At 43.2% G+C, this 16,537-nt stretch overlaps 1 protein-coding gene across 1 annotated transcript in view; it reads left to right on the top strand.

The window, feature by feature from the left end:
• Window positions 1-13,768, top strand: part of rab3ab (RAB3A, member RAS oncogene family, b) — a gene marked incomplete at its 3' end in the record, with an annotated part of 40,969 nt that extends 27,201 nt beyond the window's left edge. Inside the window, exons 3-5 of the mRNA XM_080430840.1 lie at window positions 8,337-8,455; window positions 13,303-13,427; window positions 13,578-13,768. Coding sequence (XP_080286966.1) covers window positions 8,337-8,455; window positions 13,303-13,427; window positions 13,578-13,768 — 435 coding nt within the window. The remainder of the gene's footprint in view (window positions 1-8,336; window positions 8,456-13,302; window positions 13,428-13,577) is intronic.
• Between the last annotated feature and the right edge of the window lie 2,769 nt (window positions 13,769-16,537).

The raw sequence follows: 16,537 nt of genomic DNA, 5'->3' as shown, positions 1-16,537 counted from the left end.
AAAGAGCTGACAAGTTTTTTTGTATATGATTTTTTTATTTTTTAACATAAATAAATACAAATGATTTAAATACGGTAGACCAGGGGTCTTCAACAGGGGTCCGGGACCCCTAGGGGGTCCTTAGAGTTACTACAGTGGGGGCCGCAAAATCTTTGTGCTTTTTCATTTTTTACATTAACCACTTGAACCATAGCGTCCCTTTAGCCAAAGAGAACTTTAGCCAAAAATAGCCGATCTTACGCTCCCAAGCGTTAGATAATTGTTAAACATCTGCATTACTTAATTAACAGTGGTGGACAGTAACCGAGTAAATGTACTTGAGTACCGTACATTCTGGGTTGATCTGTATATTCTGAGGATCTGTACTTTACTTGAGTATTAGATTGTTTTGAAACTTACGTTTTAATTACTTTTACTCGAGTACATTTCCAAGACAAATATTTTACTTTTACTGAGTACATTTCAAGGAAGGCTGTAAACTGAGTACTTTTAGGTTGGCTGTTTTTTTATTATTATTATAATCTTACTTTTTGAGAGCAGTAGCCTAACTAGTAACTCTAACTTTAACTATTGTTACTTTTTTAAAGTAACTTGGCCAACAACACTGTTCATAACTTTATTTGAGCGAAATATTTGTCACCACTTCTCCTGTTGACCAGGCCCGGCGCCAGGATGAAATGACTGAGGGTGCTGTTGAAAATTGTGAGGGTGCACACCAGTCGAAAACTTGCGGTTATTGCGCGGATTGTGGCCGTTTTGGGGCGTTTTTTTGTTACTCTATTTCGGTTTTAGGGTTAGGGTTAGGGTTAGGTTAGGCTTATGTTATTTAATTCTTATTTTTGCCTGATTTTACAGATTTTTTTATCAAAAAAAATATTATCAAAAGATTAAATTTCATTTTTTTTTGCCCAAAATAAACTGAGGGGGCACAATTTGAAACTGAGGGTGCCAGGCCCCCTCAGGCACCCCCGTGGCGCTGGGCCTGCAGTTGACCCACTTGCTTTGTTAGAACACTGACACAGGTCTTTACAGTAGTTAATCAATTGGCCATATTTATGAGAAATGCTATTAAAATAGGACCAGATCCAAAGGGAAGGTTAGCTCTGGGGGTGGTTAAGCTGGACGTATACTGTGTGTGTGTGTGTGTGTGTGTGTGTGTGTGTGTGTGTGTGTGTGTGTGTGTGTGTGTGTGTGTGTGTGTGTGTGTGTGTGTGTGTGTGTGTGTGTGTGTGTGTGTGTGTGTATGTGACTACTGTTGTGGTGTCCATGTTTGTTGATATAAAGTTATAAATATCAATATGTTTTTTGTCACTGTACTGTATATTTTCATCCTAGGAGCAGTGAGCAGCTGTTGGTTGTAGCGGCTCGGGCTTTAAGGGCGGTTTCAGACTGGGTTCGTTTGAATCAAACTGGTCCCGAGTACGCTTGGCTGGCCAGCATTCACACTGGCCAAGATTCTAACGCACTCGAGACCATTTTCATTGAACAGTAATGGTAAATATGTGCCTCATGGGGGCGCTGTTGACTATGGGGCTTTGGGAGAGCGAATGTCATTCACAGAAGAAAAGTCACTCTAGAGTGAATAATAAAGTTTGACTGTGTTCCTGACGTTGTCTTAAGTTATAATAACAACAGATCAACAATACACAACCAAAGCAGTGTGTGCACTGGTCTTTGAAACCTCGAAATATAACGTCGCCTGTTAATATGATATTGGCGTCACGGACGCATCCTTGGTGTGACGTCACGGACTGATCCTTGGTGTATTTATCCTTATAAATACGTTCGCCACACATGTGTTTTTTGTTTATTATTTTTCACGGCTCGCGCTACTCAAACACTAGCGGGATTATTATTTCTTGTCAACATTCAAGTAGAACTATGAGAAGGTATAACCCAGCTAAAATAATGTGTCATTATAAAAAATATATAAATGATATATGATTAGCAGTCCACTTCCTTCTCTTGGAACGGATGGATTCACACTGCCGCGTTCCGTTCCCGACTCCGCAGCAATCGGACCCGAGACTACCTCCCAAGGTGGTTTCGGGTACGGTACGGTGATGCGTTACGGGGAACGGTTCGCTACGTTCACACTACCACAACATCTGCCATGTGGTCCGGGGTGCGCACCCGGGACCATAGTGTGAAAGCGCCCTAAGTGTCTTGCTCAGTTTGACGCTTTGACACATTGCTGAGGCCTGGAATCGAACCTGGGACCTTTGCCTTCCCAGGCGGGCTCTCTAACGATTCATCTATGGCCGCCCCATGTTGCCATGGTTACCTGATGTGTCCAATCACAGTACGTTGAGGCCGGACTGTAGTCACGTGGAACTCCATTTTTGGGAAAATTATGTCATATTTGATTAGCGGAGATTTGAGGAGCTGGATTTAAAGGCTGATTCCATACAGTGTGAGGACATTAGTGAAAGAGAAGCAGACTTTACATCCTCCTATTGAAACCATTAGAGCATCGAGTGGAAGTCAAAACTGACCATTCCTGGATCGTAACTTGAGACGTCACTGTTTGGGACAGTTCTAGACAGCTGGAGAAGACACTCAGTCACGGAGAAAAAGCTGTGTGATGCTGAGATGAGGAGGATCCAGCAATATGCGGTGGATGTAACTCTGGACCCTGATACAGCACATTGTCAACTCATCCTGTCTGAGGATGGAATACAAGTGAGTGATGGAAACGTATGGAAGAATCTCCCAGACAACACAGAGAGATTCTCTTCATGTGTCCATGTCTTAGCAAAGCAAAGCTTCTCTTCAGGAAGGTTTTACTATGAGGTTCAGGAAGACGGACTGGAGTTTAGGAGTGGCCAGAGAGTCCATCAACAGGAAGGTAGACCTGGGGATCTATCTGTGTCCTGATGATGGTTACTGGACTATATGGTGGAGGAATGGAAATGAGTTCAGGGCTGCTGCTGACCCTTATGTCCTCCTCCCTGTAAGAGAGGAGCTCCAGAAATTGGGAGTGTTTGTGCATTATGAGGAGGGTCTGGTCTCCTTTTATGATGTGGAGGCTAGAGTTCATCTTTATGTTTCACTGGCTGCACATTCACTGAGAAACTATATCCATTCTTCTGTCCCGATATAAACCGTAATGGTACAAACTCTGCTCCTCTGAGCATCTCTCCTGTCAATCCCACTGATTGACAGGATTAATCCTTACATTTACAATGAGGGTTGCATTTACAGTAGAATGTGTAAATTACACAGAATAATTGTAACCCTTAACGAACCTGCTTATCTGCAGCAGTTAGGGCTTCAGTGCCTTGCTCAAGGACGCTTTATCCAGTTCAAAACACTGGTGACGACCTACAAGGCAGTCAAGGTCACGTAACCTCCCGACCTTCAGGACATGATCCACCCCTACACCCCTTCACAAACACTTTGCTTCAGATATATATATATATACATTTTTTTTTTACCAAATTAGGTAAAAATGCTGTCGTGGTCATGTGACAATGAGCATCAAACAGGGCTCTGATACTCCATACTGTTTGACTGGATTGGATTCATAAATTTGTGGGCGGGCTGGGACCTATTTCTAAAAAAATAAACATATCACGAACACAACGTCCAATCAACCCCAAATTAGAATCACACACACACACACACACACACACACACACACACACACACACACACACACACACACACACACACACACACACCCACACCCACACCCACCCACACACACCCACACCCACACCCACACACACACACACACACACACACACACACACACACACACACACACACACACACATTTTGACTGAGCTACTTTTACTTGAAGTGGAGTAAATTTGACCAGCAGTATCTTTTACTCAAGTACTGGGGTCAAGTACTTCGTCCACCACTGTTAATTAAAGAATTGTTATTTTGATCAACGTAATGCCTGTTGTCTCTCCTATGGTACCAACATCAATACAGCATGGAATTTTGGACTACAAAATATTCTACGTTTTGGGCCTGAGAGGCTAAATCTCATCAAATGGTGGTTCCGTGGCTCAAATGCTGAATAAATAATGGACCTTGATATGAAAAAGGTTTAAAACCACTGCCCTAGAGTATGACAGGCCAAGGACCCTGTTAGTTTTACTCCGTCCCTAATGTGGATCAGAGCATAAATGTAAAATGTCCACTTACAGACAATGATAAGGATAATTCCTTTTAACAGGACGTTCATGAAAGTCCTTGCAGGCTTGTTTCCAATGAGGGCCTGTGAGCAATTAGGGGTTAAGAGTCTTACTCAGGGACAAATTTCATTTCATCGACACATATGCTGGCGTGGCCTGGAATCGTACCTGGGGCAACCTGGGCCTCTGGCTCCCTAGGCGGGCTCACTAACCACTCAGCTATGGCCGCCCCTAATCAATCAATCAACACCATACACAGACAGGCAGACCAGGAACATGTTTCATCTGGAAAAAAAAACGTTGTGCCCAATTTTGTTACCACGTGTCCTTGAAACGGTGCGAAACGGGCGTTGAGGTACGTTCAGGTTATCATCATGTACTGTAATGTGTCGGAGGTTTTACCCAATCAGCAGCGACGTGTATATCGCTGTTGTCGGGCAGAAAACCTCTTATCTCCATATTCAAACTTTTTTGTGTTTTTTGGTGGAAATGTATGCCCTACTTGATCATACTACAGCGTCACGCAAAAGCATCTACTTTTGCGACTTTTGAATTTGAATCCTGAAAATAAACAGCTTTGGACGTTTCCCACCTGACAGATACTATACTATAAACCTCATTTTATCAGGGGCATCACGGCCATTCACTGTGCGTACGACGCGACACCCTCACAGAGTGAGGGCCTCACTCTCACAGATACGTGATTTCATACCCCCCACTTTTTGAAAAAGTAAAAAATATATATATTTTTTGATAATAAATCGGTAAAATCAGGCAAAAATAAGAATTAAATAACCTAACCCTAACCCTAAAACCGAAATAAAGTAACCAAAACACACAAAAAAACTAACAAAATCCACCCAAAAAACGTTTTGAAAATACAGATTTTGTTTACATTTGACAGTTACAAATGTTTTTCACGCTTTTTCAAAAATAGCAGATCTACAAGCTCATAGTGCGGCACTCGGTGCCGCGCTAGGGGCTTGTATATCTGCTATTTTTGAATAGCCAAAGTGTAAAGTAAGGGGTATAGTCCATCTTTGTAACGCCATCTTTGTAACGCCATCTTTGCATTCGGCACAAATGTCATGCGAACGTCAGGTGAACCGTAGGTCTGCCCAATTGACACCGTTTGGTCTATCCTCACCAAGTTATGCCCTGGACAGACTGACACCAGAGATTTGGTGACTTATAGATAGATACCCATTGATTATCCTGCTTATTGCGTCCAGTGCAACACGGTCGCCTCGGAAAACAGCGGGACGTTTTGATTAAATAGAATCTATGTTCGGTCACTGCATTGTCTATTGCTCACTTCAAATGTTTCAAAAACATTCTTGTAAGCAATGTTTAGCTGTATTGCATGTTTACATAGCTTCCATGTTGGATAGGGTTTAAAATTAAGCAACGCAGATGGATATGAGCCAGGTTCTCTGAGTCTTCGATCAGACAGCGGTCTGTTATTGAGCTCAGCGGTCATTATTCAAAAATAACAGACCGCTGAATTCAGTGATTGACCAATCAGAATCAAGCATTCAACCAAGCTGTGTAATAAGTCATGATATGGTTGTGAAAAGCCATTTCAGCTTGTATTCAAACACATTCCTCATTCACTGTTATTCCTATTGCGGTCAGTGTCACTGCAAGTAACCTAGGTAGGCTCTGCTTCTTTAAGGGTTCTGTTTTCCCCTGGGGGGGGGTTGTTATTTATACATATCTTAAATAGTTTTTAAAAAATTCTGCGTTTTGTCAGGGCTGAACGTGCCCTTAGGGTCCAGAGAAGGGACTCACGTAACCTGAAACAAAACATTAACATTCTGAGACGGGACTCAGGTAACTAGCAACAAAACATACAGGGTCTGAGACGACTCATGTAACAAGAAACAAAACATACAGGGTCTGAGATGGGTCTGAGATGGGACTGCATGTAACCCGAAACAAAACGTACGTACATACAGGGTCTAGGACAGGACTACAGGTAACTAGAGGGTCTGAGATGGGGCTCATGTAACTAGAAACAAAACATAAACACAGGCTCTGAGACGTAACCAGAAGCAGACATGTAACACATGGTGGCAGGGAGCAGAGGAAGTGAGATGGTATAATTATCGTGGTCTAGATAGATTGGGACCTGAGGCTCAGGTGACTGCAGGACTGCAGATCAGAAATGGGGACGGGTGTGTGTGGACGGGAGGGGCCGTCTCCGGTGATGGGGAAACTATAGGGAAAGTCTGAGGCCATCTGGTGGCTGAGTGGAGAATAGCAAGAGACATGAGAGACACTGGTGAAACAAGTCACCCTGTCAGCGTAGTGTAAGAGGTGTATTACTGTTGTATCGCTTAATGTTTATCCACATGATTTTCTAGTTTGGGAACATTTTAAAAAAATCACGATTTTTGTGTGTGTCAAAATAGCGATCTACAAGCTCACAACCCGTCGCATCGTGATGTGTTGTGACCTCGTTTAAGTAGCCGACACAGGACCTAAGTGGTTAAAAGTGTAAAAACGGGGCGTGGTAGAGTAACATTAAACGTAGCTCATAATGGCATTTTTAGGACTAAATATTAAAAACAATAATGGGCTTGTTAGTTCTAAGTCATTTTTTCCCAGTTCTCCTTGAACAATGCACTATGCGCTGCCCCTGTTGAGCGCACACATGTGTCCTCTGAGACAGAGCAGTGTGAAGCACTTCATCAAACGACCACTTAAATGACCAGTGGTGTAAAGTAACTAAGTACATTTACTAAAGTACTGTACTTAAGTACAATTTTGAGGTACTTTTACTTTACCGGAGTATTTCCAATTGTCTATACTTTTATTTCTACTCCATCTCACAGGCAAATATTGTACTTTTACTCCACTACAGTTATTTGAAAACTTTAGTTACTAGTTACTTTGCAGATATACATTATTACATTATAAAACATACATTAACCACTTCAGCCCTATTTTATACCGAAGCTATTTGAAAATAGCCGATCTACAAGCTCACAACGCGTCGCATCGCGACGCGTTGGGAGCTTGTAGATCTGCTATTTTCAAACATTTTAGTACTTTTACTTTTGGTACTTTAAGTACATTTTGATACCAATACCTTTGTACTTTTACTCAAGTACATTTTGAATTCCGTACTTTTACTTGTAACGGAGTACTTCTACATTGCAGTATGGGTACTTTTACATAAGTAAAACATTTGAGTACTTTTTCCACCACTGTAAATGACGACTTGAATTCATTGCTTTTTATGAGCAGTGCTGCACTCAGGTGTACTGGTCATTTCCACACAGTCATAGAAGAAGTCGTAGTCGTAGAACTTTGAAATGTAATTTATTTCTCCCAAGAGGAAACTGATGTCCTTGTAGCAGGAGTCCTCAAACAACAAATCTTCAGCATCTAAAACAGACCACCAGCAGAACATAATGTCAAATTATCTTACGAGGAAATAATAGATGCATTTAACCACATGAACCCTAGTGTGTGTCCATATTCTGGGGCGAATATTCAGCGAAAATAGCAGATCTAGAAGCTCCCAAAGTCACATTGCGACATGTTAACCATTTCAGCCCTACGTGAACTTCATAGTAAAATGAATAGCGAATACACACACGTCGTGACGAGGCGAGTGGTATAGGTAGGTAGGTCCACTGGCCCAAGACACACACGCACACACACACACACACACACACACACACACACACACACACCACACCCACACACACACACACACACACACACACACACACACACACACACACACACACACACACACACACACACACAGTGTTGGGTATCAGGAAGGGTTTAATTCCCTGAGCATTCATTAGGGCCCAGAGGCTGTAACATAACCCCTCCTCATCAGTCAGAGAGAGAGAGAGAGAGAGAGAGAGAGAGAGAGAGAGAGAGAGAGAGAGAGAGAGAGAGAGAGAGAGAGAGAGAGAGAGAGAGAGAGAGGACGAGGCATAAACATGGTTGTCAGAGTAACCGTGAAATGTAGTGATGGACGGTCGTCTGTTGCTTCAAAACAACCACAGGTTGTTTATGGGTGTGTGTTTGCGTGTGTATGTGTGTATATCAATGACATGTATGTTTGTTACAGGATACAGCGGGTCAGGAGCTCTACAGAACCATCACTACAGCTGTGTGTGTATATATGTGTGTATATTAATAACATGTTTATGTGTATTACAGGACACAGCGGGTCAGGAGCGCTACAGAACCATCACTACAGCGTACTACAGAGGAGCCATGGGCTTCATCCTCATGTATGACATCACCAACGAGGAGTCCTTCAACGCCGTGCAGGACTGGTACGGGATTGGCCCTCACACTGTCACATGACATGACCTAATTTGCCCTGCAACGCCAAAGACAATTGACTTAAAGATCTAGTGAAATGAAAAATATGTTTTTCACAATTTTAGGTCATCATATGGGCATACCTAACAATAGATGCCTTTTTAAAAAAAAACTATTTTGGTGTATTTTTAAATCTAAAGCCAATCTTAATTACTTCCTGTAAACGAAAACGTGCTGCGTGATGACATAGATCAACTTTCGATGTAACGATATAACGATATAAATGAATCTTGATTTCGTCCACCTGTGTGATTCCCATAGCTCACGCTCCTCCAAACACAGCTGATTTTAATTACAGAACTACTCCGTTTTTGAATCTCATTCAAGATGACATCCAGACGGTGTATTACTCATTGTTAACTTAATCAGCACGCTAAAATATGTATCTGTTTAAACATCTAAAAAAATGTATTTTCTGTTGGATAAGGTAAACACTGAACCCTAGTCATGACCTTTCACCAATAAACAAACACACGTGTAGGTGGCTAGGGAGCACAACACTCAGCCAGGCAGATAAAAGCAGTGTGACTTGACATTGTGCAGGTTTGTATCTCTGACAGGCCATTGTGTCAGGCATCTAACCACTTACCCAACACAAATACTACTAGTTCCCTACTCTGCTCATGTTGGTGGCAGTAGCTGAATGGCTAGAGAGTAGGCCTATGTCTGTCTGTCTGTCTGTCTGTCTGTCTGTCTGTCTGTCTGTCTGTCTGTCTGTCTGTCTGTCTGTGTGTGTGTCTGTGTGTGTGCAGCGAATCTCTGAAACTGCTGGCTGGACCGATCGGAGTCAAACTTTTCTTGCACACTGCCAATAGGCAGTGGTGGAAAAAGTACTCAAATGTTTTACTTAAGTAAAAGTATCAATACTGCAATGTAGAAGTACTCTGTTACAAGAAAAAGTCCGGAATTCAAAATGTACTTGAGTAAAAGTACAAAAGTATTGGTATCAAAATGTACTTAAAGTACCAAAAGTAAAAGTACTAAAATGTTTGAAAATAGCAGATCTACAAGCTCACAACGCGTCGCATCGCATACACTTACTTCATACTGCAAGTATTGCTACAGATTTTGTCCAAAACTCACACAAATCGCTACACGTTATTTCTGGAGTCACATGTTCAGCATGTATTCAGATCTTTCTTATTCCACTCTGACTGGCCATAATTGCCTTCCAAAGGTTGTGCCGATCGACACCAAATTTGACTCACACATTGAGGGGCCTCTTAACAATGCACAGCCAAAAGTTTTCATTTAGAAACCTAAAATGCTACAAATGTCACTGTTTGTTGCAGACTTTTTTTTATTCCACCAATTATGTCATGACTCATGAGTCATGTGACAATAACTGTCAAAGGTTTCATACTGCCCTGAAAATTCACCTTTCGGGAGGCCAAAAAAGGAGATAGTACCCTTTTCCCGTTAGACAGGTGACCCCCCCCCCCGCTCATTGTTGTACATATAGCATTATTTTTTTAAGTCAGTTCACCTTAAGGCCAGGTTAGCTCATTTCATTAGGTTGTTGACTTGTGTGGACACACATATATCCAAGCACACACACACACACACACGCACACACACAACCCCCCCCCCCACACACACACACACACACACACACACTGCACGCGTCCCGTCGCCGCGTCCTGGACCCACAGTGCACATTTGAATACTTTTATTTGGATCTACATAAATACAGTAGCATACAAGATCCAAACATTTTTTGAAGAGGGTTTCAAATGAAGGCATGGCTAGACACCGTATGCAATATATTTAAAACACAGTGGGATAATATGCATGCAGAGCAGTGATTATAATTTAACACCAGGCAACAATATATATCAAAACATTTTTAGTCCACTCAAGGATTAATCTCTCAAGAACAGATTCTGCACTGCGTTAGAATCTGTCGTGAAGGCTCGTCATAACATGTACACACTGGGCTACAAGTGGGCGTGCCTTCAGATCAGGAAGCAGGCCGCGCTTTACCCAATCAAATGTAGTGGGCGGGATTCACATGTCCGTCGATCTTTCCCCCTCGAAACAAACCCAAACTAATTTAACAATAGCGTCCGCGGAGCAGACAAAACCACGGAAAGATATTCACATTTTAACTTACTCTTTCATCATAGAAACAAGTGGGCTTATAACCAAAACGATCCATGTTCTCTGGGAGAAGTGGTGTTAGTGTTCCGTGTAGAAATATTCTTAGTGGGAATGAAAACATAGTGGCACCCACCGGAAGTGAAAGCTGAAGGGAGACCTAAACCCCGGTTTCCTTGTGCACTGGCGTTACGTTTTCTTCCGCCCAGAGCCAACAGACATAGAACAAACAGCAGAGGGCGCTGTTTTTCATTTTCAGTTGGCGATGGGTTCCCAGATTGCTCAAGGATAGACAAAGCACCGCCTCTTCCAGATAGAGAGGCTGCCCACACACACACACACACACACACACACACACACAACCGTAGTAATGTTTTCTTAGTGTACAAGGCGCGTAAATGAAAGTCCTTTAAGTTTAAGCATGTTGTCAGTGTGTGCTTGGGGCAGGCGGCAACACTGTAACAGAGTGGGTGTGTGGATTCGACACATGGGCAGTTTGATCATTCATCCCATAGGTCGGGGGGCCATCCCAGAGGTCGGGGGGCCGTAACCATGGCAACATTGTTTTACATAAATACGCTAATAAACAGCTGACAGTTGGAGAAAGCGAAAAACGGGCTTCGTGTTCCGTGCACATGCTGATGGTCAATGACCGTGTGCAAATGCAGATGAATTGCTCCAGGCACTGAGGAGAATTGGGTGATTTTTTGCACACAGAACAGACAGTGCTACAGAGCTACAGAGGCACAGAGCTACAGAGCTACAGAGCTACAGAGGCACAGAGGCACAGAGTAGAGCTCGTCGGGTTAGGCATGGTCGGTCACGGGTCCATTCACAAGAAGTGACTCCGGGTCCGGGTCGGAGCCGGTACAGTCCGTCTCGGTTCTCCGACTGTGAAATGGACGGTTCCATTAATACCCGAGTTGACCCGGCGAGCGGGTTTCTCAGGGCTCAGACTGTGAAATGCCCGGTTCCACTAATACCCGAGTGGACCCGGCGAGCGGGGGGTCTCGGGGCTCACACTGTGAAATGGACAGTTCCATTAATACCCGAGTGGACCCGGCGAGCGGGGGGTCTCGGGGCTCACACTGTGAAATGGACGGTTCCATTAATACCCGAGTGGAGGGAGGGAGGTCGCTCAGAAGAGAGGCTGGCAGTGACGCAGTCAATGACTGGCTGCTATTTATCACTACATAATGTTATATCATTGACCTAAATGGCGATATATTAACAAGGATAGGATGATTAAAACATATTTATGTCTGTATTAGCCTTGATGATCGTCTTTCTTGATCGAAGGCTCTGTCTGTATTAGGAACAACTTTGGACATTACTTTACCTGAGTTACATCTTCTGATACTTGTACTTGAATGTTGACATGAAATAATAATCCTGTTTAGTGTTTCACTACCACGAGCAAAGACTACAGCGCATATTAACGGCGCTGATCAACACACACGTTGAAAGGCTAGGACAAAGATACCAAGGATTCGTCAGTGATGTCACTATGCAACAAGGAAGTAGCGACGGACGCTACGCCATGTTCGAAGTTGTTTTAAAGATAGCAAGGATTCGTCGGCGATCTGATGTGACATCACCGACGAATCCTTGGACATATTTTACCCACTCATTTATATACACCAGTTATATCAAATATTGTCGATTAACGTAACGCTTTGGTTAATGGTTAAAAAAAATTAAATTTGTTACCGGTATACTCTGCAAAGCACAATGGAAACTCCAAAGCCAGTTATAATGTTAAACAACATTAAATGTGGTTTAACATTAGAAATTAACGTGGATTATAGTTGGCAATGAAGAAGGATTACAAACATCTAGAACGTGGATTTATTTTTGTATAGCTGTCCAATGAGCATTGACTGGGATTATACATCATAATCATGGAGGCTATACATTTAGGTAAGAAAGTGTGAAACAAGTCTTATTTAACGCTGGACAACTTGTACTAATGACGTTGGCAAACAATTTTGCGTTCGGGTTTTTCGGAGGATCGGGTTATGTACGGGTTCGGTTCTTGTATGTCACGGTTCTATACGGGTCGGGTCTGGATCTCAATTTCTAATTATGGCCCGGGTCCATTCGGTTACGGGTATTTTTTTCGCGGGTCCATTCGGGTATCGGTCCTTCATATTGGACCATAGGCCGGGTCCATTCAGTTCCGGGTAAAAAAATCACGGGTCCATTTGGGTTCGGGTATTTATATTTGACCCGTGAAGACCTCTACTACAGAGCTATAGAGGCACAGAGCTACAGAGGCACAGAGCTACAGAGGCACAGAGCTACAGAGGCACAGAGCTTTGGTTAATTATGGCATCCAAAATTATTGGGATGGTCCTATTTCTTGCAATAAACACCATATATCATGGTATTTAGCACTTTTACCTTTGGCCATAGGGCACCACAAAAGTGAAAAGTTGCACCATCTATCGTAGAAATGCTATTCCCCCCGCAGCTTCCTTGCCCCCTGACAGCTGCAACCCACCCACAATATACCCAGCCCTGGCTAGGCAACCCAGCCTGGCAGAGATATGTGCTCCACGGAGCACTCCTTTCTAGTTTACTATAGTTTTCCATACACTGAGGCTGCTGCAGTAATGAGGTGGCTGTGTGTGTTTGTATACCCCATTGAGGCGGTTGCAGTAAAATGAGGTGTGTGCGTGTGTGTGTGTGTGTGTGTTAGGTCGACCCAGATCAAGACGTACTCGTGGGACAACGCTCAGGTCCTGCTAGTGGGGAACAAGTGTGACATGGAGGACGAGAGGGTGGTGGCAGGAGAGAGAGGACGACAACTCTCTGAACACCTGGGTGAGACACACACACACACACACACACACACACACACACACACACACACACACACGCACGCACGCACGCACGCACACACACACACACACACACACAACCCTTCCTCTCGTCCTTACTGCCCTCCTGTCTGTCTCTCTCTCTCTCTCTCAGGTTTCGAGTTCTTCGAGGCGAGCGCCAAGGACAACATCAACGTGAAGCAGACGTTCGAGCGTCTGGTGGACGTCATCTGCGAAAAGATGTCCGAGAGCCTGGACGCCGGGGACCCCGCCGTCACGGGGGCCAAGCAGGGGCCCCAGCTCACCGAGCAGCCCGCCCCGCCCAGCCAGGACTGTGCATGCTAGAGCTGACTGACCCGCCCCCCTACCCCTTACCCCTCCCCTTCCCCCTCCCACTTTCACTCTCGTCTGCCCTTTCTTTCTCCCCAAACAAGACGACGCACCCTCACCCCTACTCACACAAACACACACACACACGCACACACACACACACACACACACACACACACACACACACACAATCACCGCACAACTAAGTATGACATAGGGAAAACTCTAACCTCGACCCTTAAACCTAACCTATATTATCAACCTGAAGTCTACAGTAACTCCCAAAATTTTGTTTTTAACTATATTACAACCATTTCTCTTGTGAGGACCTGGAAAATGGTCCAAGCAAAAAGTCTGTTTCTCAAGTTCTACTATACTTGTGAGGACATTTGGCCCTCACAAGTATATACAAGTGCACACACACATACACACATACACACACACACCTTCCTCTCGTGTTTTTAGGGGTCGTCTGTAGCCAGCGGTCACAGGAAGTGGGCTGGGAAACATGGGAAGCACTTTTGAGTCTTACAGTCGTTTAGAAGACGTCCCAAATAATCGAGGTTCACTCCATCTGGTTGTCACAGCTATACCGCATTGCATTGTGGGACATTTATACCAGTATGCCGAGTATTTGCATACTGTAATATTTCCTGAATTCGGTATGCATTTCACGTTCTATTGAGCTTGCGGACATGCTGAAAAGTCTCACGTGCTAATTTGACATCCTAAACAGCATGTAAGTATGAAATGTCGTACGCGGCCAGCAACAAAAAAAGTGTTTTTCAAAGTCTTCTCAGCCCACAGGCCCTCCTTTAAGGCATTGTCCTTTTTTGTCTTGTATTTTCCTCCGTCTGGTCTTAACCAGAAGGACTTGACTGCCTCCTCCCTCCGAACGGCCTTCCTTCCCAATCCTCGAAACGTTTACGATACTTTGCGTCCCTTCTTTCCGACTAACGTCCTCTAAAGCTCTGTTTCTCAACGTCGAGTCCGGTGGACCACGAGGGGTCCAAATGGACCCTTATTGTGGCTCTCTTGAGTTACAGACCCCCATATACCTCCTCGCGGAACCCCTGGCGGTCCCCAAACCCTATGTTGAGAACCAGTGCTTCAGCCCTGCATGGCGGCCGAGCTGACTTCAATGCCGTTTCTGTGTGGTCATGCGGTTTATATGGAATTTGAGGGGCTGATTTAAAGGCTGTTACATAACCACAGTGTGTATGTGATATCGTTGCTGTCGGGCAGAAACCTCTTATCTCCATGTTTTAACTTTTTGTGTTTTATTTTGGTAAATGAACCTACTTGATCATACTACAGCATCACACAAAAGCTTGAGCTTGTTGATGTGCAATTTTTTTTGCTGTTTTAGAATTTGAATCCTGAAAAGTAACAGTTTTGGACATATGAGGTTTCCACCCGACAGAGACGATATATGACTCATATTTAGCTAATCCCTGTTTCAAATGCTGTCTGAACTGGGGCCTAAAACACACTTTGGAACAGACATTATCCGGCTACATGTTCCTTCAGTCAAATATTACTTCACAAAGGCCTTATTCCAGTGTACTAACCTGTTTATTCACAGACACCGTACACAATAGTACTTGTAGTACTTATTAGCAGTTAGGACATCTAACGCTATCTGCCCACACAGCTCTAAAAACACAACACAAATAAAATATCTACAAATATTACGTTTGTGTTTAGATTGTGTTGTCATAGTTTCACGGCTAGTAAACAGAGTCATATTCTGGAATAAGGGCATTGTAAAAAATAAAGCATCATAGTTTTTATATTATTGTATTCCCATTTCTCATGACAGCTTCTTATTTGTGCTTTAACTCATTTCTGTATAATTACCCACCATCCTATTTTCATACATTTAAAAAAAAAAACACTGGGAAAGAACAATACGAACAATATGTTAGCGTTAGGTTAAACAATTCAAAGAGACGCCTTTTATTTATATTTTTGTTTTTAAATGTGTATATAGATATTGTGCAATATATGATATTCTACAGGTAAACATCTCTGGAAAATTAATTTCATAAAGTCCTACGGAGATAAAGCAGTATCACATTCATAATACAGTATGAGATCAATGTCGTTGGTGTATGCTCTGTGCTCCCTTCCATTCCTCTGTTTCCCTTCGTTCAGCTCAACTAGCCTTTCTCTGATTGGCTGCAACTTTAGCCACGCCCACTCATATTATGAAGGTCTGGTGGGGTCTGTATTTGAACACCATGTGACTCCCATGTGTTCATGAATGGTTTGCAAGGTGCATGTCTACCGTAAAGCCTGATTTGTACGTAGTATAAATCGGACTCTAGACTGGAGAGAGCCAGTTCTTGACATTATATTATGTAGTAACCGTGCACGACGATGAAGGCAATGGAGCATTATAGACATCGATTGTGTAATATAAATACTTTGTAGAATGACAAAGATAAAATATGCTCAACTGACAAAAGTTAACTTTTTCAGTTGAAAGAAAGACAAAAAAAAAAAGAATGACTTGCATAGCTCGTTTTTGTCGTGCGACATCTTTCCCTTCAACAACGTATAAACGAGCGTTGATTCATAACAATAGAACTGGCGGACACAGTCACTCTGTAGCAACCACAGTGGGAGGCGTCGATTGAAGAGTGTACGTATCAAACGGATTAACTGTTAACTTCACGTGTGTTAAAAACACTCAAGTGAAAAACTAAAGGGTCAAAAGCCATGAAGAGTGCAAGAGGGAGATTTTTTGCAGATTTTCAATTTTCAAGACCTAAGTGTAGG

Source organism: Gymnoscopelus braueri, assembly GCF_963280865.1.
Source record: "Gymnoscopelus braueri genome assembly, chromosome: 6".
Classification (NCBI taxonomy): domain Eukaryota; kingdom Metazoa; phylum Chordata; class Actinopteri; order Myctophiformes; family Myctophidae; genus Gymnoscopelus; species Gymnoscopelus braueri.
Note: the sequence above shows the minus strand (reverse complement) of the source record. Positions and strands in the feature narration are given on the sequence as shown.